Below are 27,178 nucleotides of genomic sequence, written 5' to 3' on the forward strand. Positions count from 1 at the left end.
GGGTAGGTGCTAATATTTGCATTAAATAGGTGAAGATGGATTATCTGTCACCAAATTGGCTTGATCCTACCTCCAGGTTGTAGCTTGCAGCAGTACATTTCTTGACAGATCCGAGTGCTTTCTTCTTCTCCCTGGACTCCCCTCCTGCCCAGGTTACCCAATTTCAAGCAGCCCTCCCATTGCCCTGTCTTTTCACCCTCCAACATAACTCAGACCTCACTCTTCAGCTTAAAACCCATCAGTGGCATCCCGTTGCCCTTGGGATCACACGGGCAGTCTTTACCAGGACCTGGAGGCTTGTGCCACCCTGTCCCCGACCACTTCTGCAATGCCCTTGCTCTCAGCTATTTATCCTGCCTTGGTCTTTGCACACCCAGAGCATACTTGCTTTCTCTCTGCCCAGGGCTAACTTCTCATCCTTGGAGAGAGGTCTTGGCACCCTTCTTTTGCCCCCGGTCTTTCTTACTGCAATTAGTGATACATATGTTTTATTGTTGTTTAGTATTTTTCCCTAGACTATTACCTGGAGGAAAGCAGAAACCATGCCTGCATTGTTCTACATTTTACAACCCCTCACTCCCACCCCTCACGCCCAGCACAATGCCAGGCGTGGAGTAGGTGCTCAGCTGGGTTTGCATTTTTGTTTATATGTGTGAAGGCAGGAGGCTGGTGATCCGTCCGAGATCGCACAGCCAGTGCCGGGGCCCGCGCTCTAAAGGCTGGAAAGGCGTCCGGCATGGGAGCCGGACCGAACTTTGAGCAGAGTCCGAGGGGCCGGGGCAGCGCGGGCGGCCTCGACAGTAGCGGTCGAGTGCTCACGGTTGGGGCGATTGGCTTCCTGGGCCGGCGGCGCGGGCGGGCCGGAGGCTGCAGTTCCCGGGGGGGCCGCCGGGGGCATAGCCGAGGCTGGAGGGCAGACGCGCCGAGTCACGCCGGCAAGGGAGGGGCCTCGGGCTCGGCGGCGACCACGGGAGCTGCTGACAGGAGCGGGAGCTGGAACGGGAGCCGGAACGGCGGGAGGCCGCCGGCAGGTGAGGGGCGCGTCGGGCGAGCTCTGCGGGACCCCCGCGCCTGCAGGGCCCCAAGAAGCCGAAACAGCGTCCGGGGCCGGGGAGGAGAGGGCGGTCGTCTAGGACAGTGGTCCCGAACCATTTTGGCACGAGGGACCGGTTTCGTGGAAAACAACTTTTCCACAGACGCCGGGGCGGGGGTGTGGCTGGGAGGGGAACGGTTCAGGCGGTAATGCGAGCGATAGGGGGGATGCAGAGCGGCAGATGAAGCTTTGCTCGCTCGCTCGCCCGCCGCTCACCTCCTGCTGTGCGGCCCGGTTCCTAACAGGCCGAGGACTGGTATCGGTCCGCGCCCCGGGGGTTGGGAACCCCTGGTCTAGGATGAGGGGCTCAGGCCTGCACCAACCCAGGTCCCCCAAAACTCAACGGGGAGCTTTGCTCCCAGTGAGGACAGAGCAAACTCGCCTCCTCCGCGTCCGCTCCCCCCCCATAAATCCCTGCTAAGTCTTCCCAAGTAAGACAAACCACCCCCGTCACCGCCCCCCGCAAATCCCGGGAGGGCCCCGAGGGTCGCCGCTGGGCGGTGGAAGCTGCTGTGGGGTGGATGAAAGCCCGTGTCACAGGCAGGAGGAAAGCCTCAGTGTCCAGGAGGAAAATGCCCAGGGTTACCCAGTGCCCATAGGCTCCAGGGTGCACTGGAAGGTCCTGCTTCTCCACGGAGCCCCAGCTTCCGCGGGGGCACTAAGGCCAGAGGTGGCCCAACTAACTCTGATGGGGCCGGAGGTTGGGGGGAAGCCCAGGACTCCTGATCCACCAGGAGCTGCTTTTAGTGCCTGATGTTGGGCGCTTTTCTTTCAATAGCACCCACTAAACACACCCTGCCCTTCCTCTCTGATTAGACTCCCTTTGACCCTTTGTTGTACCCTGAGGGTGGGGAGGGGAGAGGTGCTTAGGAGCTGACGGTCCCACCGGAGGACAGGCACAGGGCAGAGGGTCAGACATAGTTTGTGAAGGGGCTTCCAAGTTTGTGAAGGGGCTTCCAGGTGTCCCGGCTCTGCACCTTGTGTTCAAAGGCCAACATGTAAAATATGTAAATATATAAATTATCAAGGAGGCCTGCTTGGGTGTGTGTATGTGCCCCAAGCTTTCAGAGCCCTCCAAGGAAGACCGTGTGTAACCCTGCATCTGGAAGGTCCACTTCACAGGAGAAGACTGAGGCCCAGCTGGGCGGGGCCTTGCTCAGGACAACCCAGCAGTTAAGGAGGAGCTGGGTAGAGGGGGTGTGCTCCAGGGCCAGCCTGATCTTTGTGTCTGGTGGTGAAGAGAGGAAGCCAGGGTCCAGGCACAGATCATGGGGATGTTAAGGGAACCAGAAAGTGACTGGCTCCCAGGAGACTGTACAAGTTGTGTGTGGCCTAGGCTTCAGCACCGGAGCCTGTATGACACCCGCATGAACCCGTCTGCCCAGAAGTGCCCTCTCCTGAGGGCATGAAAGGACAGCCCTCTTCAGACTTTGAACCTCTTTCAGAAATCGGTCTTTTTGGGTTTTGTTCACCATGTGTTCCCTGGGGGACTGGCCATGGAGTGCCCACTCTCAGCCTGGTCCCTGGGGTCCAGTGAGGGAGGCTGCCCACCGCTCTGCCTTCGCTGGGTTGGAGAGATATATTCATGGTGCTTCAAGTCACACTGTAGGCCCTCTCATCCAGGACGTCCACTCTGGAAACGGCTGTGGAAATCTACCTTGGGGGTAACTGGTGAGCGCTCAAAAGCTGGGTGTTTTATTTGTAATCTCTATGAAGCAATTCTGGGACGACATCTTTGCTTTGATCAGAGCCCACATGGTTCTGCTGTGTGTCTTCTGAGGCATGACCTCCCCACAGCTTTGGCCTAAATATAACTTCCTTGTTTTTCGGTAGATTCCTAAAAGCCCTTTGTCTGTATTATTAGAGAAGAATCCCCCTGGGATCAGGCTGGGTGTCCTTGGCAGAGAAAACAGGATTTACTGAGAAAATTTGAGTGTAAACCATATTGTGTGTGTGTTGGGGGAGGGGCAAAGGCAAAATTACTTAGGAGTTGCTGGACAGTTAGGAATTGTTTTCTTGGACCTGCTTTTTTTTTTTTAATAAATTTATTTATTTTATTTATTTATTTTTGGCTGCGTTGTGTCTTCGTTGCTGCACGTGGGCTTCCTCTAGTTGTGGCAAGTGGGAGCTACTCTTCGCAGCAGTGCACGGGCTTCTCACTGCGGTGGCTTCTCTTGTTGTGGAGCACAGGCTCTAGGCGCACGGGCTTCAGTAGTTGTGGCACGGGCACAGTAGTTGTGGCTTGTGGGCTGTAGAGCACAGGCTCAGTACTTGTGGCGTACGGGCTTAGTTGATCCGCGGCATGTGGGATCTTCCGGGACCAGGGCTCGAACCCATGTCCCCTGCATTGGCAGGCGGATTTTTAACCACTGCACCACCAGGAAAGTCCCCTTGGACCTGCTTTTATGCTAACATTCCTGCATCTGGGAAGATTCAGTTAAGAGTCTCTGTGCTCATTCTCTTGCCTTGATGGTCAGTAAAATCAGATGGTAGGTTTGCAGTTCCTCAAAAAGTAAAATCTAGAGTTACCATAGGACCCAGCAACTTCACTCCCAGGTATAAACTTAAGAGAATTTTTTGTTCACAAAAAGTTGTACACAGATATTCATAGCAGCCTTATTCATATCAGCCAAAAGGTGGAAACAACCCAAATGTCCATCAACTGACAAATGGATAAACAAAATGTGGTATCTCCATACAATGGAATATTACTCAGCCATAAAAAGGAATGAAATTCTGTTATAAGTTACAGCTTGAATGAATCTTGAAAATATTGCACTAAGTGAAAGAAGCCAGACACAAAAGGTATGGAATAGGCAAATCTATAGCGACAGAAAGATTAGTGGTTGTCAGGGCCTGGAGGGAGGAGGGAATGAGGAGTGAATGCTAATGGATGTGGGGTCTTTTTGGGGAGGGGGTGATGAAAATGTTCTGGTATTAGATTGCGGTGATGGTTGCACAACTTTATGAATGTACTAGAAACCACTGAGTTGTACATTCTGAGATAGTGAATTTTATAATATATGAAAAATATCTCAATTAAAAACATTAGATTGTAGGAAGCCAGCTCTGTCTTTAAAGCTTTATGATTTCATTTTAAAACATTCAAACAGTACAAAAAACGGGGGGGGGGAAAGCTCAAAGAAGAAAGTAAAAACATCATCTGGCAACCACTGTTAGCATTTTGGTTTAGAGTGCAGATCTTATCAGACTGTTGAGGATTGAACTGGGGTAAGTTACTGAAATTCTTTCCAAAACGAGGAGGAAACCCCACCTGTTCAACGCAAAGACATTGATAAAAGCGCAGTGGATGCTCACTGTTGTCATCGTTACTTGTATGTGTGTATATGTAGCTAGGTGCCTGGGTCTGATGGCCCACAATGGAGATTAGGCTCTACATGACTTTTTATTATCTGACTTTTTGATGGACAAGCTTTTTTTTTTTTTTCTAAGACTTTATGTTTTTAGAGTAGTCTTAGGTTCACAGCAAAATTGAGTGGAAGGCACAGAAATTTCCTGTTTACCTCCTGCCCTGACACGTGCATAGCCTCTTCCATTATCGACATCACTCACCAGAGTGGTCTGTTTGTTACTGAACCTACATTGACATAATCACCCACAGACCATAGCTTACATTACGTTTCACTCTTGGTCTTGTACAGTCTGTGGGTGCGGATGAATCGTGGACAAACTTTTCACGTAAAATATCTTCCACTGTAAAATTGAATGTCTCCAGAATATTCCATTGTATGGGTGTGTAATAGTGTATCCTCTAATCTCCCGTTGGTGGAGGTTTCCATTGATTGATGGAGTCACCCACAAAAAGCACGCTTGCTTTTTGAGCACCTGCTGGGTGTGTGGCTAGGAGTGCTGGTCCATGGCTTAAGCCGATGATTTAGGTGTCTGGTGAAGTAGGTCATGGCCGAGCAGAGGGGAGCCTAGCTGTCCTCGGGTCCAGGTGAGAATTGGCATTGGAAGAGCCAAGGGAGAGGCGGGTGTTGGGCAAGGGAGGCTGCCGAGGAGAAAGAGTGGCATGGGCTGGAGCGCCATCAGGCCCCCATTCCCCAAGTGGGTGTGTCAGAGGTTAGTGGAGGAGAGAGAAGAACAGATTTCAGGAGAGGCCTCAGGTGGCTTGTGGTGTAAAAGCGCCTCCCCTCCCTGGCCCAGCTATGGCAGCTCCTCCTGGGCCTGGATGTGCCCTCAGGCCCCAGACTCTGCACCGGAACTCTAAAGAATCAATTCACCTTTACTGAGGGCTGTGCCTAGTTGGGTGAGGCCAGGGTTTGTCCTTTGGGGAAGCCAGTTAATGATCCTGGGGGGCTGAGGGAGCAGGGGTTCAACTCCTTTGGCTAACCCACTGCCCTCAGGCCTGTGCTGGGCTCACTGGGCTTTCTTCCCTGCGAGGGCCCCAGGGCAGCATGTAGGCCCAGACACTGCCCTAGCATGACAGGCCCTCTGTGTGTGCTGTCCCCTGTCCCCTGCCCTCCTAGCTGCCCCACCTTGTTCCCTGAACCCCTCCCATCCCCTCCTTTCCTGCCACTGGACATCTTGGCCTAAGCTGTTCCCTCTGTGAGGAAGGCCCTTGGCCCCAGCTGTTTTTCAAGGCTCCACCTTGAGCTTCCCTGCGTGGTCCATGGTGGACCCCTCTCCCCAACAAGCTGGGTAGCCTCTCTCAGGCCTGTGCCCCGCCAGCATGGAAGCAGAGCTCTCTGGGTGTTTCTGACCTTTTCGCTGGCTGCTGACCCCAAGGGCAAACTGGCACAGAGGGGGCCGTTTTGAAGGGGAAGGTGAAATGCACCCCTTCCATAGCTTGCCTGACTGCCTGTCACATTCCCAGGCCCTGCTGAGCTCCTGGTGTCTGCTCCTGTCCCTGGCTGGTCCCCGGGGCCCTCTTGGATCCTGGCCTAGGTGGCAGATTCAGCCTGATGAACATTCACGGGGCCAGCTCTGGACCACCTACTGCCGGCCTGGAACAGTGAAGGTGACACTGCCTGCTGGGGAACTTGTGTTGGTCCCAGCCCTAGAATGCACAAGCCTCAATGCACTGGGGACCATTTAGCCAATGAGAAAGCAAGTTAAATCTCCAATCTCCTATGCCAGATCTACCCTCCCTCGCCCAGGTTTTCACTTCCCCAGAGGAGAAATTAGACTGTGTGCATTTGAATACCAATGACAACAGTGTCTGGAGGTCCAACCGTAAGCTGACCCCGTAAGTGTGGGAAGATCTGGGGACCATCTTGGGGGTCACCATGTCTTGGAAACCTATTGTGCAAGGACATTTTAGGCTGTCTCCTCCCTTTACAGGGGGTAAATGGAGGCCCAGAGAGGGGAGGGGTTGTGCCCCAGACTACACACCTGATGGAGGACAGAGTGGTGACCTTCCAGCTGCCTGCAGTACTGTCTGAGAGGTGGGCTGGAATGTTCTTCCCCATTGAGCTTTTCGACAGCTTGCTGTCTGTCCGCTTCCTCCCTCCTTGCCGTTCTCACATGTGAGTGTGAGCCTGGTGCACACTTGGCCCTCCATCCTCTGCAGATACTCTCTTCGATTGCAGGTTCCCTTTCCTCGACATCAAGCAGGACCTTGCACCCCCTGCCCCTCTCACTGGAGCCCACGTGATGAGCGCTTCTCCATCCTGTTTCTCACCAGCAGACTTCCTTTTTGGTCCTTAACCAGCACTGTTTCTTCTCCTAGCAGAGATTTCTCCCTGCCCCCTTCCTCCTGGGGGGTGTCACCCACCAGTCGCAGTGTATGTCCTCTATTCCAGGAATGCTCAGGGGACCACCTGCCCACAGCAGTCCCCTCCTCCCCACCCCACTGTCATGGCCTTAGTCATATCGCATCCTGTTTTGCAGGCTGATTGTCATAACTTGCTAATTGACCTCCTCAGACCTGGGGCTGAAGCTGGTGACGTGTGAGCTGGGTGGAATCTGGTCTCAGTGTTTGCTTAGTGTTGTGCTTAAATAATTTTGTTTAGTTCTTTTAATGTGGCCTGTGCTTACCAATTCCCCAGAGGTGTACCCACCGTTTCTGGTTACTGTGCACCTGCCCAGCTTCCCACAGCTACATCATCCACCTGGCCCTTTGAGTTTGAAACCCTGCCTTTACAAGGGCTGAGACCATATCTGTCTGTCTGTCTCTCTGACCACGGCATCCATAGCACAGAACATGTCAAAGAGCAGGAGGTCCGTTAATTTATACTGTTGAGTGAACAAATATATTTACGAGTGAAAAAAAGCGCAAAAACAGTTGTTTAATGTGGGCAAAAATGATAATCACGATTGTAGGTGCACAGAATATCTCTGGAAGGATTCATGTAAACTAGGTAATAGTAGATGCCTTGGAGAAGGGAACTGGGTGGTTGAGGGGATGAGATGGAATTAGGATACTCCTTGTTCCTTTGGAATTTAATTCAAATTTTACAAAAAATGGAATTTTATAAAAGATGATTACATACTTTTAAAAGATCAAGTCTTGGCATTTGAGGCCATTCTTGATATGGACCCACCTCTGCCCACCCAGCCCTCGAGCCCCCCTGAATCTGATGTGGTCTCTCCTCCTACCCCAGCAGCACCTGGTCTGAGATGGGGTCCCAGGTCTCGATGGACGTGGGAGCCGTGCATGTGGTGATCGTGGGCGGGGGCTTTGGCGGCATTGCGGCCGCCAGCCAGCTGCAGGTGCTGAACATCCCCTTCGTGCTGGTGGACATGAAGGACTCCTTCCACCACAACGTGGCAGCCCTCCGGGCCTCCGTGGAGAGTGGTAATGGGCTCTTCTCTGGGGCTTTCTTTGTGACCGTGATCTTGTCACCACTGTGAATCACAGGGTGGTTTTCTCCATTTAGGGCAAGGTGCCTAAATTCCACCATTAGACAAATTCCGGGGAATCTTAAGTTCGCTGGCCTTAAGCAGCTACCATACCAAGGCCCCAGAAGTCAGAGCGAGAGCTTCTCCGAGGACCTGGGGCCCAGACTGGCGCTTTAGGGGGTAGTGGGTATCCAGGGGCTGTTTAACCAAGGGGCCCCTGTTGGCATGCAGCTCTGGAAATGTTCTGAGTTATTTTGGCCTCCTGTGGGCAGCCCAGTTTTGCACCGTGACCTCCTCTCTGTCCGTTCCCCAGGGTTTGCCAAAAAGACATTCATTTCCTACTCGATGACCTTCAAGGAAAACTTCCGGCAGGGCCTGGTGGTTGAGATAGACCTGAAGAATCAGACGGTGCTGCTGGAGGACGGCGAGGTGAACCCAGCGGGGGCTGGCCATCCTCAGCTGGCTTCAGGGGGCCCCTGAGATGTGGATGCTGGTGGGAGGACACCTGGGCCTGTCTCCTCAGGGACAAGGGCCCCCCATGCCCGCCTGGTGCCTGGCAGATAGCAGATGCCTCCTGAGCAAAGACTGGGCCCCAGCAGCCACAGGGGAGCGGTGCAGAGCTTTCCCTGTATGCCGGGCACTGTTTTAAGCCTCACGTGATCTTCTTTAACGCCCACTGTGACCCTGTGAGGGAGGTGGAGTAGCCTCGGTGCACCCAGAGGTTAAGAGGCTTGCCCAAGACCCCACAGCTGGAGAGACTCAGCCAGGATTTGGACCCAGGCAGCTTTGCCCCAGAGCCCTCACTCTGAAAGCCAGGGTCCCAGCCCAGGGGCCCCCTCACTGTCTGGAATCAAAGGGTAGGCACCACAATCCCACATCGCCCGGGGTGGGGGCAGAGGTTTTCTCCCCGAAGTTTGTGTCCCTCAGCCCTGGGGTAAGCACGGTGCGTGTTGTATCCTTGTGGGACCAGAGCTCCGTCAGCAAGCTGCCAGCAGCCCACCCGCCATGCTGAGGGTACCCTCCAGCCTGGTTCTCTACTCTAGTCAAAGCTAAGGGGGGACTGTACAAAGGGGCTCCAATTCCTGTCCTCAGTGAGTGTGGTTTAGTGTGAATGAATCAATCTTCCTTGAATCAATTTTGAGGCTGTAGAATCTCCAGTTGGCAAGATTACTGAGAACGTCCTTATCCTGTGGTTTTGGGTCCATGAGGGCATCTCAGGCTTCTACGGGAGTAGTGGAGTCTGAGTGGGATACAGACCCTCCAGTCCCCCTTCCATCAGAGCAGCTCTGGGTTTGTCAGTTTTATATATTTAGGCTCCAAACAGGATATCCGCCCCCCCCCCCACTTTGTTTTTGTTGGCCAGGATAAGGGGAAATTTTTTCTAAAATAATGGTAATAATAGGGAGATTCTAAACTAACTTCACCCTGGAAGCTGGAATCCTGCTTATTCCCCACGAGCCGTTTCCTGTTGCCTGCTCACCTGCCCCGCTGCTGTGGGGAGCTCTCCCCTCCCGTCCTGTTTCACGGTGGGCGGTCCAGCAGGCAGTAAGCTCTGCCTCCTTGGGTATTTCCTGGGTTGTAGCACCATCCCTTGGTCTAACCAGTGATGGTTTTGCTCCCCCCACAGGAGGCCTCTCCTCCTTGGTGCTCCTTGCCTGGTGGAGCCTGGGGTTGGATGCAGGAGCCCAGGCCTGCCCTCACCGTTCTTTCCCTTGCCCCTCCCAGGCCCTGTCCTTCACATATCTCATCCTGGCCACGGGCAGCACTGGGCCCTTCCCAGGCAAGTTTAACCAGGTGTCCAGCCAGCAGATGGCCATCCAGGCCTATGAGGACATGGTGACGCAGGTGAGCTGCCTGCTGCCCGGTGGCAGGACAGTGAGGGCAGAGCCGGGGGTTGAGGGCCCTGGGAGAGTGGGACAGCTGTGGGGATGCCCGGGGCTGCAGCAAGGAGCTCCCGGGGCTGCAGTGGCGCTGTAGAGATGGAGAGTTACCAGGAAGAGGCTCCTGGGAGGAGACCTTTGGACAGGTCATGAGGTCTGGACGTGAGCACCCAGACCTGCTCATGTAGCGATTGGCTCCTGTTTGCACGGGGCTTGTGTTTATATTATAGAGTGGGCTTGGATCCATGCTGTCAGTCACTTCTCACGGGGATCTGGAGAGGTGGGTGGAATGGGTCTGTCCCCACTGAACAGATGAGGTGTGGGGACCCAGAGAAGGTCGTACAGCTGTGTGACCAAGGCCAGGTCTTTCCCTCTCTGCACAGCTGCTGGGGAACCTCTGGCACAGTCACGAGCAGACGTTAGAGTGGAGGTTAGGAACCCGACCTGGAACTCAGGCAGATCCGGGTCACCTGCAAGCTGGGCAGGTAGTGAGAGTTGAGTGAGAAATTCAGGGAGGCACCCAGCAAGAGCTGGCCCCGAGGCAGCACATTTGGACCCTGAACTTGGAAAGGGTTCTCTACGCTCCTTTGGCCAAGGAACCCACTCCCCAGGTGGACCCCGAGGCAGGGCAGGTTTGAGGGCGCACCTTAACATTTCCTCCTCCTCCAGGTCCAGTGCGCACAGTCCATCGTGGTGGTCGGAGGAGGCTCTGCGGGAGTGGAGATGGCAGCAGAGATTAAAACAGAATACCCTGAGAAAGAGGTAGGCCGGTGGCCTTGGCCTTGAACTCTCTGAGGCGGGCTTCTTTTTTGTCTGACGAACATCAGAATTTGCTCAGGGCCTGGGAGGGGAGCCCCGTTACCATAAAGTGGGAGCGTGTTTCCTGTCTCCTGCTCTCTGCACTGGGGGACCCCCTAAAGTCCCATTCTGCTGGGAATTTTACCTGGAGAGCCAGGGTACATCCTAGTTCAGTGAGGGGTTCTGCCCTCTGGGCCAACCCGGAGGACCACGCCCCAGGGGGATACATTATGAAAGGTTAACTCCCGCGTCCCCTGCAGTAATGTGGCCTTTGTGCTATAAACGTAGACTTTTGATGGCCTCTTTTTGCTAACAACCAGCTTGATCAAAGACACCTTCATCGGTGTCTTGTCTGGAGCAAGCACAGCCTTTTGGTCTTTAAGGGACAGTAGCCCTTGCCCTAGACAGCACGTAGGGGGACCCCGAAGTGTACACCTCACAGCCCATGCTGGGGAAGGACTGGCCAGCACTCCCTATTTTTAGTGATAAAGGGATGGAGACCCTGCCGGCATCCTGGAGAGAAAGGAAGCCGGCTGTAAAGGCTCAGCCTAGGGCTCAGTGATGATGAGCAGTTATGGGTCCGTGAGGCAAGAGCTTGCCTGCAGCTGATGGCAGATCAGCTTCTGGGAGCCACGTGGAGCCTGTGTCTGGTTCTTTTTCCCTAGGGAAAGGCAGGTTGGTTTTGAAAAGTAAGATAAATATGGGCTAATTTAATTATATGGCTATTCTCTGACAAATTATTGGAAATTATTATGGGTGGTTCATGTAGAAGTTTATTAATTTTGATTTATGGGGTAAAGACTGGTCTGAAGTAGTAAATAACTCAGTATAATTCCCAAATGTTTATAACTAATAGACAAATAAGAGTAATAGTAGCCACCCTTTATTAAAGAGGCACTATGTGCTAAGTTACGTGCTTTACACTTACTTTCTCGTTTCATCATTACAAAATTCCTGAGTAGGACTGTGATCCATCTTACTGGGTCTTCAGGAGGTGTCTGAGTGGGTATCTGAGATGGGATTTCAACCCAGGCAGTCTGATCTCAAAGCTCAAGCTTTGAACATCCCTGCGGGCTCCCTCTCACTTCACTGTGCTGACCCAGACAGCAAGTAGACATGCCTGGAAGCACCAGTTTTAGAGTCAGCCTTAATGTAAATGTCAGCCTGATTTACAGTTAGAATGTCGATGGCTTATATATAGACTGTATAAGTGCCCAAGGATGCTTGAAAATAATTTTCTACGTGGCCCTCGGTGAGGGGTGTGTTGTGAAGCATTGGCACTTCGGAAAAAATCCTACCCTGGGAGATGTGGGCTCCAGCCCAGCTCACCGTTAACTGGTTCTAGCACTGGGCAAAGTACTTCTCTGGGCCCTCAGTTTCCTCACCTGGAAACTGGAAGTTGGGGAGGAGGTGGGAGAGACAGGCTGATGTGTTTTCAAGCCTCTTTGTGTGAGCAGGAGACTCAGTGGCTCCTTCTCTGCCCTGTGGTTGTTTGTCCCCAGGTCACTCTCATTCACTCCCGAATGGCCCTCGCAGACAAGGAGCTCCTGCCCTGTGTCCGGCAGGAAGTGAAGGAGATCCTGCTCCGGAAAGGCGTGCACCTGCTGCTGAGTATGTGTCAGGCCCTTCCTGCCCTGCCCCTCTCCCTGGCCTGGTGAGACTTGGCTGAGGCTTGGTCCCTGCTCACAGCCTGAGCGTGGCCACGCTCAACCCCAGGCTCTCTGTGTCCTGAGGTGAGCCTGCAGAGCCTGTTTATTCTTGTCGTCCAGCTGGAGGTGTGTTCGTCCCCAGGCAGGGCAGAGGCCTCGGTACTTACGGGATTTTCCTGTCATGCAGGCAGCACTGTCCTGGCTGTTGCTTTGGATATAGTACAGGTGGTACCCATTTGTTGAATGGTTTAAAAAGTCATATAAAAGGGACTTCCCTGGTGGTCCAGTGGTTAAGACTGTGCTTCCAATGCAGGGGGCGCAGGTTCGATCCCTGGTCAGGGAACTAAGATTCCACATGCTGTGTGGTGAGGCCAAAAAAAAAAAAAAATCATATAAAAGATTTGACCTGAATTATGATCTCTCTTTAGTGGAGAGAATAGGTGTTTTGGGTTTGTATCTTGAGGGTGGTGGAGAGCGTGGCTTCTGTCCAGAGCAGAAGGGAAGAGACCTACCCAGCATGTTAGAGTGGGGCTCTCACCCGGGGGTGTGACCCCCCCCAGCCCCCCCACCCAGTTCACGGGCCCGACACTCTCACCTTTTGCAGGGTGGGCGAGGTGTCTGCTCTCTGAGAGCACTCCCGACTCCTGGGCTCCGCAGAAGTGGCTGTGCAGCCCTCTGCCCGCCTGCACTTCCAGGCAGTGAGGAGAGTGGGCCGGCCCTGGACTTCCCTTGCTTACCCCTGTCGGTGGTGAGCCCAGAGGGCTCATCTTGCCTGGTTAGGAGTGGACATTCAGGGAGGCGTGGTTGAGGTCTTCCTCAAATAGCTTTTCCCAGAACCTCTTGGGAAACTCGGCCTCACTTCCCCAAATTGCTTCTTGGAACTTGCTTTCCATCAGATCCCTTGGGGCCAAATGTCCAGATTGTGCTTCTTGGGGTGGCAGAGCTGACCGGTCTCCAGCCCCCAGGCCAGCCCTGGCTTGGGCCCCCGCCTCGGTGGCGTGCCTGACCTCTGCCAGCCTCCTGGTCACGGGCCTCCCCTGACAGGTGACCGGGTGAGCAACCTGGAGGCTCTGCCTCTCAACGAGCATCGCGAGCACATCACGGTGCAGACGGACAAAGGCGCGGAGGTGGCCGCCAACCTGGTGATTGCCTGCAGCGGTATCAAGATCAACAGTTTGGCCTACCGCAGCGCTTTTGGTAAGTGGGAGGCCGGGCTGTGACCCCCTCCCCAGGCTGCCTCCTCCCTCTCCAGCCCCCAGAAGGCCCTGCAGGCCTGTCCCCTGAGGAACTGGCACTGCACCCTCCCACCCCCAGCCCCAGTCTCAACAGCTCATTTGGTCTCTTCAAACTTTAAATTTAGGTTCAGGGCCACTCTTGCTGGGCTTTCCTCAGCTGTGTTAATGGTGATTTAGGCCACGGTGGCCAAAGTGACCAGAATCTTCCAAAATCGGATCCCACCCCCTAGTGGTGAGAGATGGGAACAGGTTTCAGAAGGAAGAAAAAGATCTATTTTTCTGTTACTTTCCTTGGAACACTGATGCACAGGAAATTCCAGGGTCAGGCCTTTCTCTGTTCACAGGTGTGCTGCTCTCCCCAAACCCTGACCCAGACGTTTGCCACTTGAGCTTGGAAACGATCATGGGGAGAGGGGGGTAATGAGGCCTCCGTTCGTAAAGCTGAATATTGACCTATTGAGCTAACTGGAGGTGGGGGGAGCTGGACCCATGGCTCCATCTGGGAGCTGGAGGCTCAGTGGCTCCTTCTCAGGCCCCAAGGTGGCCATGTCCCCAGGTCGCCATCATTTACTCCCAGATACCTTTCCTGGACAAGAAGCTCCTGCTGTGTGTCTGGCAGGAAAGAATTATCCAATCCCAGAAGGAACCTAGTCCAGACCATGTGTGGTGCTGGGATCGAGGGCTTATAATATACAGAGATCCCAGGACTTAACACCTAATGGTCCTAATGGTATGTTTTCAAAGGTAAATTCTTTTAAGTCCCTTAAAAAGAGAAGTTTATCATCTATTAAAGCCCTGCATTTATTTAAAAAAATCTGATCCACATTCAAAAGGAAATCCAAGACTGGGCTAGGTTGTAACTTAATCATCATAAGTGAATCATTGTTAATCGTGGTAACTTACAAAGAGTCACGCGCGTTATATGAAATGACACTTGCTGGTCTTTCTGACCAGTTTCCACCCCAAAATAGTAACCTCGCCTTTGCAGGAAGAGTTCTGAGGGGGGGACTTCAGGCAGAAGTAAACCAGACAGGTTTGCCTCTTGAGGATGTGCCTTTGGAGGGTAGCTGGACCGGCACCACAGCCCATCCTCACTGTGTTCTGGTGACCACTTCTTGAGGCAGCTCAGGATCTTGGTTTCGGCCTGGTTTTCTGGCAGGTGATCAGCTGGCCAGCGATGGCGCTCTGAGAGTGAACGAGTACCTCCAGGTGGAGGGCTACAGCCACGTCTATGCCATCGGTGACTGCGCCGATGTGAGGGAGCCCAAGATGGCCTATCACGCCAGCCTCCACGCCAGTGTCGCTGTGGCCAACATCGTCAACTCCATGAAACAGAGGCCCCTCAAAGCCTACAAGCCAGGTCAGGAAGCTCCCCACGCGGCACAGTTTTAAGAGAGTCGGGGTTAGAAACAGTGAAGCCTTTGTGGGCTTTATGATGCCTGACCACTAGAACACACTCTCAAAGCTGGGGACAGAAACCTCGCCCAGAGCTCTAGGAAAGTATGTCAGGGACTTGCCCACGTTCCTGAAGGCCTTACGCATTTCCCTGCCCTAACACTGAAGGCCCCGGGAAGGGTCTGTGCCCTGGGGGTTGCAGGCCCATGGATGGTGAGCAGGATTCTAGTTTGGCGCACGGCTCTGCTTCACAGGTTCACTGACGTTCCTCCTGGCCATGGGGAGAAATGACGGCGTGGGCCAGATCAGTGGCTTCTACGTGGGGCGGCTCATGGTTCGGCTGGCCAAGAGCCGGGACCTGTTGGTCTCCACGAGCTGGAAAACCATGCGGCAGTCTCCACCCTGATGGGGAGGCTGGGCGGGAGATAGGTACTGTCACCGCCCGGCGATCAGATTTCTTGACAAATGGTTCCTGCTTGACAAATGCCAAAGGGCAAAAGCTCTTTTCCTGGAGTAAGATGTCAGTGATGTACTTACCAGAAACACAACTTAGACAAAACCAAAAACTGGGAGAGAGAGAGAGGGATATTGGTGTTAAAAAAAAAAAGACACCCTTAAAGGAGTCTTTCTGTTTCAAAGGTCTGCTTGCACTTGTGCTGGCTGAATGGTTCACTTGGTCCCGGGGAGGGCACAGCCCACCTTCTCTACCCCAGCCTCCTCTTGGGTGTGTGTGTGTGTGTGTGTGTGTGTGTGTGTGTGTGTGTGCGCGCGCGCGCACACATGGTGTGTGGCATTCAGAGCTCTCAGAGTAGGGGCGAGAGCTCAGTATCCTGGTGGCAGGAAGGGTCTCCCTGTCTGTAAGGGCAGGAAGGAGGGCCTGCACAAGGAGACCAGCTAAGGAAGGGGGACTGGGGTGGAGAGATGGCCTACATCCCAACCTCTCCCATCACATTAGGAGGTGGGGAAGCCTATAACATCCTGCAACACTCAGGTTGTTAATAGGAGCTTAATTTTAAACTGTTAGTCCCTACCGTCTTTAATCTTCATGAATCTTTCTATATTTCTATTTTTAGATCCTGATTATATACCATAGGTTGTATTTAAGAAGTGTTAAGTAAAATTTCCCTCCTTGTGAGTCCATCTTAATGGAGAGTGAGTTTTTTACAAAGCTAACGGGTTAAGACAGAAACCTGGCCTGCCACCTGCTGGGGGTGTTTAAAGAAAGACAGCCAAGCTAGCGTGACCGTCGGGTGGGTCGCCATCCAGCTAACTTTCGGGGAGCAGAGGGGGTTTCAGTAGGTGAACCCCCGCGTGTTTCCAGGCTACTGTCTTAGGCAAATTTGTAAGTGACAAAACTCCAGCCAATGCTGGGGCAGGGGTACCCTGTGGGAACCTTTGTAGTTTTGTGCTTCTGGTTTCTTGGTCAACCCCAATGTCACTTATCTGGAGGCGTAGCCATGTGGCAATAATGCCTGCCACCAATTATGTTAAGGTATAAAAATGACTCCTCTGTTTGGGAGAGGACTTCTAATCAGGATAAACCTATTTTGGACCACATAGGCGAGATCTCTAAGGCAGAAGTTGTTGATGAGTTCATCTGAATAAATTCAGGCCCTGCCGCTCCGCAGCATGTGGGATCTTCCCGGACCGGGGCACGAACCCGTGTCCCCTGCATCAGCAGGCAGACTCTCAACCACTGCAGCACCAGAGAAGCCCCCTGCCCACTTTTAATGGTAACCTCTGGGTACTTGGCCGGAATTCTTAGGATACCACCCTCATGAGGGTTCTTGGTCTGTTCTGTCTGGGCTGTGGCCCAGGTCTGTTCCATTTTGTTGCCCAGGCCTAAGTGAGACTGTGCCTTTGTCCCAAAGGATGGCCACCCCAGGGAGGCTTCACCCAGTCCTCCATTCCCGTGGACCACAGCCAACCAGGCTCCCCTTCTGGAAGTGGGACCTGTTGCCTGAGAAACACAAGCCATTCCATGCCGTCTGACCTGGGGCCTAGCATGCTGGGAGTCTCAGCTCCATAGTGATAGGCCTGGTTCTATATATAACATTCTTAAGTTTCCACCCATAGGGACACAGTTCTCCAAACTGAGCAAGATGTTACAATAAAAGAGTATGTTGTAAGAAAGACACTGGATCTTTTATTTTTTTTCCTTTCATTTTCTTTTTCTTTAAAAAAAAACAAAACAAAACAAAAGCCTGAAGCAAAATCTTTCTAGGAGTAGTTACAGATATTATAGGGGTAAGGGTAGGGGCACTAAAACTGAAAGAAAAGCACCAGTAAGATGCCTTTCTAATTTTCTTCTCTCCATCACTGAATACAGACAGCCAACAAAGCCCAAGTCACTTCTTTGCCCTCCTCCCTTGCAAAAAAGGAGAAACAGATTTTAAGAATTTTGAAAGGATTTTGTGTATGTGAGTGTGTAAAAGTCAATGCTATAAATCTAAAACGAAGTCTGTTTTTTTAAAAAAGTTCTAAAACAACAGGAAAAAAACACATGGAAAGAAACCCCTGGTGGAGACCTGGTTAATTATAGACTGAGGCTCTTTTTAACGAGAATATAAAATGCAGAGGGCTCTTCCCGTGGGCAGGACCTGCTCCCGCAGCCTCTGCCACCCGCTTCCCTTTCAGCTGCCCTCCGCTCCCCTGCCGTCACCCTTCCTCTCTCCTTTTAAAAGATAAAACCGCTCCTGTGACTTTGATCCTCCTGATTCCGGATGGTGAGCGTGGTGGCCACCAGTGGGTGTGGGGCGGCTACTTGGCATCAAGCTTGGCCATCTCCTGCACGTAGATGCCGATGCTCTCGCTGTCGAAGAGCAGGAAGTAGACGTTCTTCAGTGAGGATGCGCTCGAGTCGTCGAAGTGGGCCGAGATGGCTTTGAGGGTCACCTGGGCTGCCGTCTGTTTGGGGAAGCAGTTTCTGTGCCAAAGGAAGAGAAGAGCTGACGTCACTTTGGTCCTGGGACCCATGGAGTAACTCTGCCGTCAGCCCGGGGTAGGGGCCATGTGGTTCCTTCTCATCTTGGCAGCAGGTCCTTGTTCCTATCCCTCGGGGTCTTACCATGTGCAGGCTGGTCCACGCATGATCCCCTTTCACCTCAGAAGAGGGACAGCCCAGGAGGGGGACAGACAGGGCACACTGTCCCCACTTCACATATGCCACACTGGCTCAGAGTGGCACAATGGTTTTAAGGCTGGCTGGTGAGCGGTGGCCTGTGTTTGAATCTATGTGGCCTGACTCAAGTCCAGCTGAGCTTTAAAAACTACCAACTCAGCTAACACAACATTGTTAATCAACTATACTCCAATATAAAATAAAAGTTAAAAACAAACAAACCCTACCAACTCAGCATTTTAAAAAGCCAATATAGGGCTTCCCTGGTGGCGCAGTGGTTGAGAGTCCGCCTGCCGATGCAGGGGACACGGGTTCGTGCCCCTGTCTGGGAAGATCCCACGTGCCGCGGAGCGGCTGGGCCCGTGAGCCATGGCCGCTGAGCCTACGCGTCCGGAGCCTGTGCTCCGCAACAGGAGAGGCCACAGCAGTGAGAGGCCCGCGTACCGCAAAAAGGAAGGAAAAAGAAAAAAAAAAAAAAAGCCAATATAGGGAATTCCCTGGCGTTCCAGTGGTTAGGACTGCATACTTTCACTGCCGAGGGCGTGGGTTCAATCCCTGGTCAGGGAACTAAGATCCCATAAGCCTCGCAGCACGGCAAAAAAAAAAAAAAAGACAGTATAGGTTTTATTAGTTCCCTCAAAACTGGTTTATATGCTGAACAGATTGTTTATTAAAGGGCAATAATGTATGCTCAAAAGTACGTCTTCATTAATTCCTGTTTCATGCATTTCGTGTTCCTCTCGCTAACCTGTGTGGACGTGCCAATGTAATTTGAGCAGTGACGATTCTGGGCAGGGCCCCAAAAGCCCCAGGATGCCATGGTGGAGCTGTGTGCCAGGGACGCAGCCATTGTGACACCCCTGGTCGTTTGGGGTCAGCCACCAAGCCCCTTGGGCAGGTCCAGGATTGGCCCGCCTAATAAGAATTCTCACTCGGCTGCCCCGTCCCAATCCCAGAACATCTCGGGCACGTGGGCCCAGCTATGCAAAGAATTCAACCTGCAGCGCCTCCGGGCCAGGCTGTGGAGACCCAGCGTGGCCTGCTCAGGTTGAGATAGGATCAAGGCAGGAAGCTAGGCCTCATTCCTTCCTTCTTCGCCTTCCTGTGACTCGGCTGTAACAGAATGTCTTCAGAGTGTAAATCATATCTGCGCTACAGAGGGGCTTCTGAGGAGAAAGGGTGTTCAAAATTAAAGCAATAACTCACATTGGCTGTGAGCGTGAGGGGAGAGGCCCTGCTACACGTGAGGGCAGACAGCCTCATTATTTACCTGAAATACTGCTCCCGTGCCCAGTCGGGGTCTGTGGCAATTAGAGCAATCATTTCTCCAACCCCTAAAAGTAAGCCCCTGCTGAGAGCCTTTCACTTCTCCAGCCTCAGCCTCGAGGCTCTCCCAGCCCCAGAGCAGCACCGGAATCCCCTGGGGATTCTGCGATTATTGGCATCCTAACCCCGTGGGCTCTCTGCTGCTGGTCTGTGGACCACACTTGGAGGAGCAAGTGCCTTTGAGCCTGGTGTTTCGGATCCAGTGCTCTAGACTGGGATAGCTGGCAGGAACGTGGGCTTTCAACACAGCAGGCTCTCAAAAGAGAACTCTGCCTCCTGCTCCTCCCAGAACGGGCTTTCTCCCTGCATTTTTTTTTTTTGCGGTACGCGGGCCTCTCACTGCCGTGGCCTCTCCCGCTGCGGAGCACAGGCTCTGGACACGCAGGCTGAGCAGCCATGGCGCACGGGCTCAGCTGCTCCGCGGCATGTGGGATCTTCCCGGACCAGGGCACGAACCCGTGTCCCCTGCATCAGCAGGCGGACTCTCAACCACTGCGCCACCAGGGAAGCCCTCTCCCTGCATTTTGAAGGATGGAAACTGTGTCTCTTGCTCTATCGCCTGGTCAGCGTGCTTGGCTGTGCTGGCAGCCCTTGGTCACGTCCTCTGGGATGGCCAGACTGGATGTGACCAAGTGGGGGAGCAGCTGGTCCCCAGCGAGAAGGCTGGACAAGCGGACCCAGCACCCTTGCCGCCCCCCTGGAGAACATCTTACCTGCCGCTGGGGAAGGGCGGGAACGCCACCGACTTCAGCTTCTTGTCCTCTGCTGCCGACAGGCAGTTTTTGATGGTCTCTTCAAGCTGTTCTTCACATTTGTCGGAGCCCCACTGAGGGATGTGACAGTGGATGACGAATTTGGCTGCAAGTCCGCTGGACTGGCTGACGGCGGCTGGGACACGACAGAGAAATGCCGCAGGTTATTTCCTGCGTCTTCACCTTAAGCCAGGGAGTTAGGCTGAATCGCCTGTGTCCCTCTTAGGAGAGTAGGAGCCGTATCAGAATTGCTTTTGACAGTTGGCACAAGCTTTGGGTAAACACACTGAAAGCTGATGTGACAGCCTGTCACACACTCTCACGTGGTCTGCCTCCTGGCCACAGGTTAGGTGACTCCTAATCAAAGGTGGAATCGTCTCTGATCCCTGGAAATTGTGAATGTTTCCTTACATGGCAAAAGGGTCTTTGCTGGTGTGATTAAGTGAAGGATTGTGAGATGAGAAGTTTACCCTGGACTCTCCAGTTGAGCCCTAAATGTAATCACACAGGTCCTAATAAGAGGGAGGCAGGGAAGTCAAAGGTAGGAGAAGGCGCTGTGATAAAGGAACAGGGGTTGGAGTGATGCGTCCAGGAGCCAAGGAATGCAGGAGCCTAGAAGCCACAACAGGCAAGGAACGGCTGCTCTGAGAAGGAACCAGCCCTGCCAGCACCTTGATTTTGGCTTCTTAAGACTCACTGTGGGGAATTCCCTAGCGGTCCAGTGGTTAGGACTGCGCCAAGGGCGTGGGTTCAATCCCTAGTCGGGGAACTAAGGTCCTGCAAGCTGCGCAGCGTGGCCAAAACAAACAGACAAGAAAACTGCCTAAAAAAATAAAGGTTATAAAAAAAAAAAAAAAAGACTCATTGTGGACTTCTGACTCCAGAACGCTAAGACAATACACTTGTGTTGTTTGTTGCTACCAAGTTTGTGCTAATTTGTTAGAGCAGCGATTGGAAACCAATGCAACGGCTTTTTAAAAATGGACAAGCCCTCCCCTCTTGCCCCGTCTGAGATCCTGACTTGGTAGGTCTGATGCAGGCCTTGCGCTTGGTGATTTGAGGACCCTCCATAAATTTAGAACCGATCTACTGGGTTGTATGCATCCTCAGATAGGGACTGCCCTTTTGATCATCTCTACATACCTGAGGAGCCTACAGGGAGCAAGTGTTCACAGCAGGTTGTGAAATTGGATTATGCCTGCCTTGTCTCATAATTTCAGTTCATACTCCCTACTTTTATTTATCACCCCCCCAAACCTATTTCCCATCAGTGACAGAGCTGCTAACGAGGAGCACCAGGCAAGTCCCTGTGGCCATTGATCCCTGGAGAAGGGGCTGGGCCTGATCCACTGGCCACTCTAACCCCACATTGCTGCTTGCCCCTAAGCTGCCCACCTTGTGGAGTTGGGGCTCTGTGCCACTCAAGGAGCCGGGTGTAGCAAAGGTCCCCAACCCTCCCACAGTGGCCAGGCTCTGGGAGCCTGGGGGAGTTCGGGCAGGCTGTGGCCGCTACGGGCTGTGTTTGTAAAAAATGTGTGTGTGTCTGTTTTAGGGCAGTGTGTGGGGTTGGTTTGAAAGACTTATTTGAAATATATGATGCCCGCCCAGCATGTGAGCCGTGTTTCCTAGCGACGCCCACAGTGCTGGAGAGGCTATGACTGCACATGCCAGGGCTGGTGGAGACAGATGCAAGGGGCGTCCCCCGCCTGTCAGCTACGGCTGTGAACGCCTCGCCTTCCCAGTGCCCAGCTGGTGCCAACCATCTGATTAGTGAATGAGTGAGTGAACGAATCAGTCAATATAAATACTGAGGAGGCAGTGGGCATGGCTGGTTGACTCTACGACCTTGTACATTTGCACACCAGAAACGGAACGTCCCTGTCAGCCTTGTAGTCCAAGGGAACCCAGTACCCTGGGGATGGGCCCTTCCTGCTTGGGGCAAATTCCCTGAGGCCCTTACTGCTCTCATGTGCTGGAGAGATTCCAGCTCTTTACACACCGGGTAATGATCATGTTACCAGCTGAATGGTATTCTTCTTTTTTTTTTTAATATTTATTTGTTTATTTGGCTGTGCCAGGTCTTAGTTGTGGCACGTGGGATCTAGTTCCCTGACCAGGGATTGAACCCGGACCCCATGCATTGGGAGTGTGGAGTCCTACCCACTGGACCACCAGGGAAGCCCTTGAATGGTATTCTTTTTAATGTTAAAGTCAGTTTATTTTTTTGAATAAATTTATTTATTTTATTTTTGGCTGCATTGGGTCTTCGTTGCTGCGCGTGGGCTTTCTCTAGTTGTGGTGAGCAGGGGCTACTCTTCCTTGCCGTGCACAGGCTTCTCATTGAAGTGGCTTCTCTTGTTGCGGAGCATGGGCTCTAGGCGCACCGGCTTCAGGAGTTGTGGCACGTGAGCTCAGTAGCTGTGACTCACGGGGCTCTAGAGGGCAGGCTCGGTAGTTGTGGCGCATGGGCTTAGTTGCTTTGTGGCATGTGGGATCTTCCTGGACCAGGGCTTGAACCCGTGTCCCCTGCATTGGCAGGCAGATTCTTAACCACTGCGCCACCAGGGAAGCCCTAAAGTCATTTTAAATAAGAGGAATATACCACTAACGGCAATGTTAAGTCAAACATTTAATCAGGAAAAAAATGGCACGCCTTCTCATCCTTCTGACGCCCGCTATTTACACTAGATTTTGAAGGTAGTCCACGATAGCACGTCAGCCTAAAACAAAGTATTTCCATGGCAACTGGAAATGGAAACCTTGGCTTGTAGTTGTAAGAATTTATAGTGTTCTTTACAGGTGCCAAGGTCAAGGTCAAGTGATCTCGGGGCTCGGGACACTGATATTTGGTAGAAGCATCTGCTAATACTCATTATGTGATGTGATGTCACCTGGTGAGGACCATGGTCTGAGGATGCCAGTGCAGCTGCAAAGGGCCTCCAGAACCTTTCCTCAGGCGAGCCCACCTTCTCAGGGTCACCACAGCGAAGGGGACTGCAGGATGGCCCCTTGTCTGGCTGGGAAGCTGCTGCTGCTAATCCTTGGTCTCCGCGACACTGTGCTTTTCCTCCTGTCTCAGGCTCCTGCAACAGCCCCTCTTCCCCCTGCCCGCCGAGGCCCGGTGCTCTTCTCTCTGCTGCCCGAGGTGCTTGGCCCTGGCTTTTAAACAGCCATCTGCAAACCATTTTTGTCCTCAGTTTTCACCAGCTGCTTACCAGTGACATTGCTGGTGCCCCAGGTCTAACATGTGCCCAAGAAAATCATCATTGACTCCCCAAACCTGATTCCCCTTTCTGCATCTCTGTTGCCGGCACCACCTGTCGGTTTCCTCTGACTTGTCTCATTCCAGGCCCATCTGCTTCATTTCTACCGCCACCTCCCACCCCTGTCCCATCCACCTTCCTGGCTGGAATCAGAATGCATTTTACAATGGCTGTGGGCTTGGATTGAGATGAGTTCTTCCAGAGGGAAGTTGCATTTACTTGTATGTCACCTGGGGACCCTACCATACCCAGGTCATGTCCCACTAACTTTCCTGATTGAAGTTTTTGGGCCGCAGTGGATTCGGCTGCAAATCCACAGGAGTACTAGCTTGTGGTTCAAGTTCCCTAGTGAGGTTTTTTGTCCCCCTCGGTCCACCCAATGCCAAGGTCAAGACAGGTACTTGGAGCTTCCCTGGTGGCACAGTGGTTAAGAATCCACCTGCCAATGCAGGGGACATGGGTTCGAGCCCTGGTCCAGGAAGATCCCACATGTCGCGGAGCAACAAAGCCTGTGTGCCACAGCTACTGAGCCTGCGCTCTAGAGCACGTGAGCCACAACTACTGAAGCCCGCGTGCCTAGAGCCCATGCTCTGCAACAAGAGAAGCCACCGCAGTGAGAAGCCTGCGCACAGCAAGGAAGAGTAGCCCCTGCTTGCCGCAACTAGAGAAAGCCTGTGCCCAGCAATGAAGACCTAACACAGCCAAAAATAAATAAATAAATTTATTTTAAAAAAAAAAAAAAAAAGGTACTTGCTGCCCTTTCTGCATGGTAGTTCATGTCTTGCTAGCTCTTAAACTGAATGTGTCCTGGCTTTGTGTGGGGTCTCCTACTGGACACTCCATCTTGGAAATTTATTCTTTCTTACAATAAGGGCATATCTTACAACGGATGGTGTTTTGAAACTAAACGAAATACGGTGTTAGACCCTGATGAACTGTCTCCTCTTTTCCAGATTCACCCTCACCAATCCTTTCTTCCCAGGGAGGTACCACTGTTTGGCCCCAGGGCCATGGATACTTAGAGCTGACAGATATGCCCCGATTTCTTAGCTCCTGCTTGTTTCCTGCAGCCCTCTCCTTCCTTCTGGATTCACTTCTGTTTCTCCCAGTGAGGCCTCTGTGGTCCTTTCAGCAAGAGTCTGAGGGCTTCTGACTCTCAATTTTTGCATGTCTGTAATTCTGCATCTTTCACCCTCCCTGCTGAGGAATAACAAAGTAATACATGGACTTCTTAGTTGACAGTTGTTCCCCTCAGTGCTTTGAAGGTACTTCTTTCCTGTCTCCAAGCATCCTTTGTTGCTGATGAGAAGTCGGCTGTCAGGAGAACCATTTTTACAAACACTCTGCCTTTCGTTGGGTTGCTTTTCAGGTTTCTCTTGATTTTTCAACTTTAGAGATGTCACCACGATGGGCCAGGTTTTGTTTGGTTTTTGGGGGTTTGTTTTTGGTTTAGCCACACCGCGTGGCTTTCAGGAACTTTCTCAGGGATTGAGCTCGAGCCCTCGGCAGTGAAAGCGTGGAGTCCTCCTAATCACTGGACTGCCAGGGAATTCCTGATGGGCGAGGATTTGGATTTATTTTGATTTCATATACTCAGTGTTTTCAACCTGAGGACTCGTGGGCTTAATTCTGGAAAATTCTCAGCCATGATCTTTTTTTTTTAAATTGAGGGATAGTTGATTTATAACATGTTAGTTTCTGGTGTGCAACACAGTGCTTCAAAATTTTTATAGATTATACTTGATTTAAAGTTATTATAAAATACTGGCTACATTGGCTGTATTCCCTGTGTTGTACAATATATCTTTGTAGCTTATTTATTTCACACATAGTAGTTTGTATCTCTTCATCTTTTCACATATTGCCTCTCTACCTCCTATTTTCTGCCTCTGGAACTGTTTAGAAGCATGTTAGAGGCTCTCACTCTAAGTAGAAAAGCTATTTTTCTCTCCTTCCCACCCCATCAGGCAGTTTGCAAGACCCCAGCAGTTAGGATCCTGTCCTACAAGGATGATTCAGGGCTCTGTCTCATGGTCATATAGGGGAGGCGGTAGATCCAGACACTGAGCCAGTGGGCCACGTGGCCCTGAGCCTGGCCGAGGGGCTCTCTGCTCCCTTCTGCTACTCTAGAAAACAGAGTTCACACGAACCATAGCCCTGGGTGGCGGTCAGAGCCTTGGCTTTCTGTAAGAGCTTGGGAGTTGCATCCAGCCCTTGCTTTGAGCAGCGAGCCTGGCTCTGGTCCCCTCCAAGCATGAGGTGACTCTGTTCCCATCAGCAGGTAAGAGTTGACCTCCTGATGGCTCTGCATGTTACCAGACCTGGAGCTCAGCCCGTGGCTTCCACGTCCCCCTGCTGCTGCTGCCTGCAGCTCTTCTCTGTCCACATGGATGTTTATTTATTTATTTATTTTGCCAGGCCGTGCGGCACGTGGGATTTTAGTTCCCTGACCCGGGACCGAACCCATGCCCCCTGCATTGGGAGTGTGGAATCCTAACCACTGGACCGCCAGGGAAGTCCTGGATATTTATTTTATATTTCAGTGTGGCTCTGTCTTAAAATTTTAAAAAGGAAATTCTATCTATCATTGTATGGGGAGTGGTATGTGCAGACTGTAAAGTGCGGACTCATGTTCTATCTTGACCGGAAGCCCCATTACTTTTCTAACTATTAGATCTGATCATCACATTCCCCAGCTCCTACTCTCATCTGTATAGGGTCAAATCCAGACCCTTAGCACAGCCCAAGGGCAAGGCTCATCTCTGGCCTCTATTCCTCTTTCTCCCTGCTGCTCCTGACTAAGCCTTCTCACACACAGGTCTTATATCCTCCCTGGCGCCTCCCCAACTCCCCCAAGCAGAGAGCATGGCTCCCTCTCTGTGTCCCACTTGTGTTCTCTTTCTCCTCCTCGACTGTCCAGTGCTTGAGGGCAGGAGTGGGTTTTATTTGTCTTTGGAGCCCCAGCACCGGGGCAGCACTTGGCACTGACTAGATGGTCCTTGGAGGTAGGTGGGGACACAGATCTGAAGTTGGGCCTGCCTGTCAAAAAGTTACCCAATGTTCTTGAAAATAAGCGTTCAAACAAAAACCTGTGCACAAATGTTCAGAGCAGCTCTATTCACAAGAGCCAAAGGTGGAAACAACCCAAGTGATGAATGGATAAACAAATGGAATAGTATTCAGTCATAGAAAGGAATGAAGTGCTGATACACGGTACAACATGGATGAACCTTGAAAACATTTAAAGTGAAAGAAGCCAGACACAGAAGATCACATATTTATACGACTCCACTTACATGAAATATCCAGAAGAGGCAAATCCATCAAAACAGAAGGCGGACTGGTGGTTGCCAGGGGTTGGGGGAGGGACGACGTGACTACTTGATGGGTGTGGGGTTTCCACAGAAGGTGATAAAAAGTTCTGGGACTAGATAGTGGTGATGGAGAACAGCACTGAGTGTACTTAATGCCACCACATTGTACAATGTTTAAAGGTTACAGTGGTAAATTTTGTCATGTGTATTTTCCACACACACACAAAGTTACCCAATTGCTCTAGACCATTTTGGGGTGAGCTGGGATGCAAATTGGCTTGAACTATCCAGACACTTTATAGTCGCCAAAGTGTACGAAATGATCTACGCAGGCCTGCACAAATTATCTGAGAGATGCTAAAATAGCTTCCTGATCGGTTATGGCCTCTTTTGCTCTGCAAACTGAATGTGCGTGAAGCATGTCATGCTGGAGGGGAAGGTGGTGAGGCTGTGCAGGGAACATGGCCTGATTCCACACTTACCTTCAGCTACTTCCAAAGGGCCCTGGGACTTGCGAAGCTCCTTTACTGTTTCCAAGAACTCTTTCC

General features: G+C 52.1%; 2 protein-coding genes across 3 annotated transcripts in view; one reads left to right on the forward strand and one right to left on the reverse strand.

Moving 5' to 3' along the window:
• The first annotated feature begins 1,017 nt into the window (after positions 1 to 1,017).
• On the forward strand, positions 1,018 to 16,987 carry AIFM2 (AIF family member 2, ferroptosis suppressor). Of its 2 annotated transcripts, XM_007454564.1 has the most exons (10): positions 1,018 to 1,031; positions 7,660 to 7,853; positions 8,211 to 8,326; positions 9,623 to 9,742; positions 10,447 to 10,539; positions 12,078 to 12,186; positions 13,269 to 13,421; positions 14,619 to 14,819; positions 15,109 to 15,283; positions 16,726 to 16,984. In XM_007454564.1, the coding sequence occupies exons 2-9, from the start codon at positions 7,676 to 7,678 to the stop codon at positions 15,258 to 15,260; spliced, it is 1,122 nt and encodes a 373-aa protein (XP_007454626.1). In that variant the 5' UTR covers positions 1,018 to 1,031; positions 7,660 to 7,675; the 3' UTR covers positions 15,261 to 15,283; positions 16,726 to 16,984. The 2 variants fall into 2 exon arrangements, with proteins under 2 accessions (XP_007454626.1, XP_007454627.1); XM_007454565.1 differs by lacking the exon at positions 1,018 to 1,031 and having other exon boundaries at positions 7,666 to 7,853; positions 15,109 to 15,272; positions 16,726 to 16,987.
• A 627-nt stretch (positions 16,988 to 17,614) lies between these two features.
• MACROH2A2 (macroH2A.2 histone) overlaps positions 17,615 to 27,178 on the reverse strand; it is a 34,508-nt gene continuing 24,944 nt past the window's right edge. Inside the window, exons 6-8 of the mRNA XM_007454563.1 lie at positions 27,113 to 27,178; positions 20,015 to 20,189; positions 17,615 to 17,780 (exon numbers count right to left, since the gene is read on the reverse strand). The exon at positions 27,113 to 27,178 is cut by the window's right edge and continues 20 nt beyond it. Of these exons, the coding sequence (XP_007454625.1) occupies positions 17,615 to 17,780; positions 20,015 to 20,189; positions 27,113 to 27,178 (407 nt within the window). The remainder of the gene's footprint in view (positions 17,781 to 20,014; positions 20,190 to 27,112) is intronic.

Source organism: Lipotes vexillifer, unplaced genomic scaffold, assembly GCF_000442215.2.
Source record: "Lipotes vexillifer unplaced genomic scaffold, Lipotes_vexillifer_v1.1 scaffold708, whole genome shotgun sequence".
Lineage (NCBI taxonomy): Eukaryota > Metazoa > Chordata > Mammalia > Artiodactyla > Lipotidae > Lipotes > Lipotes vexillifer.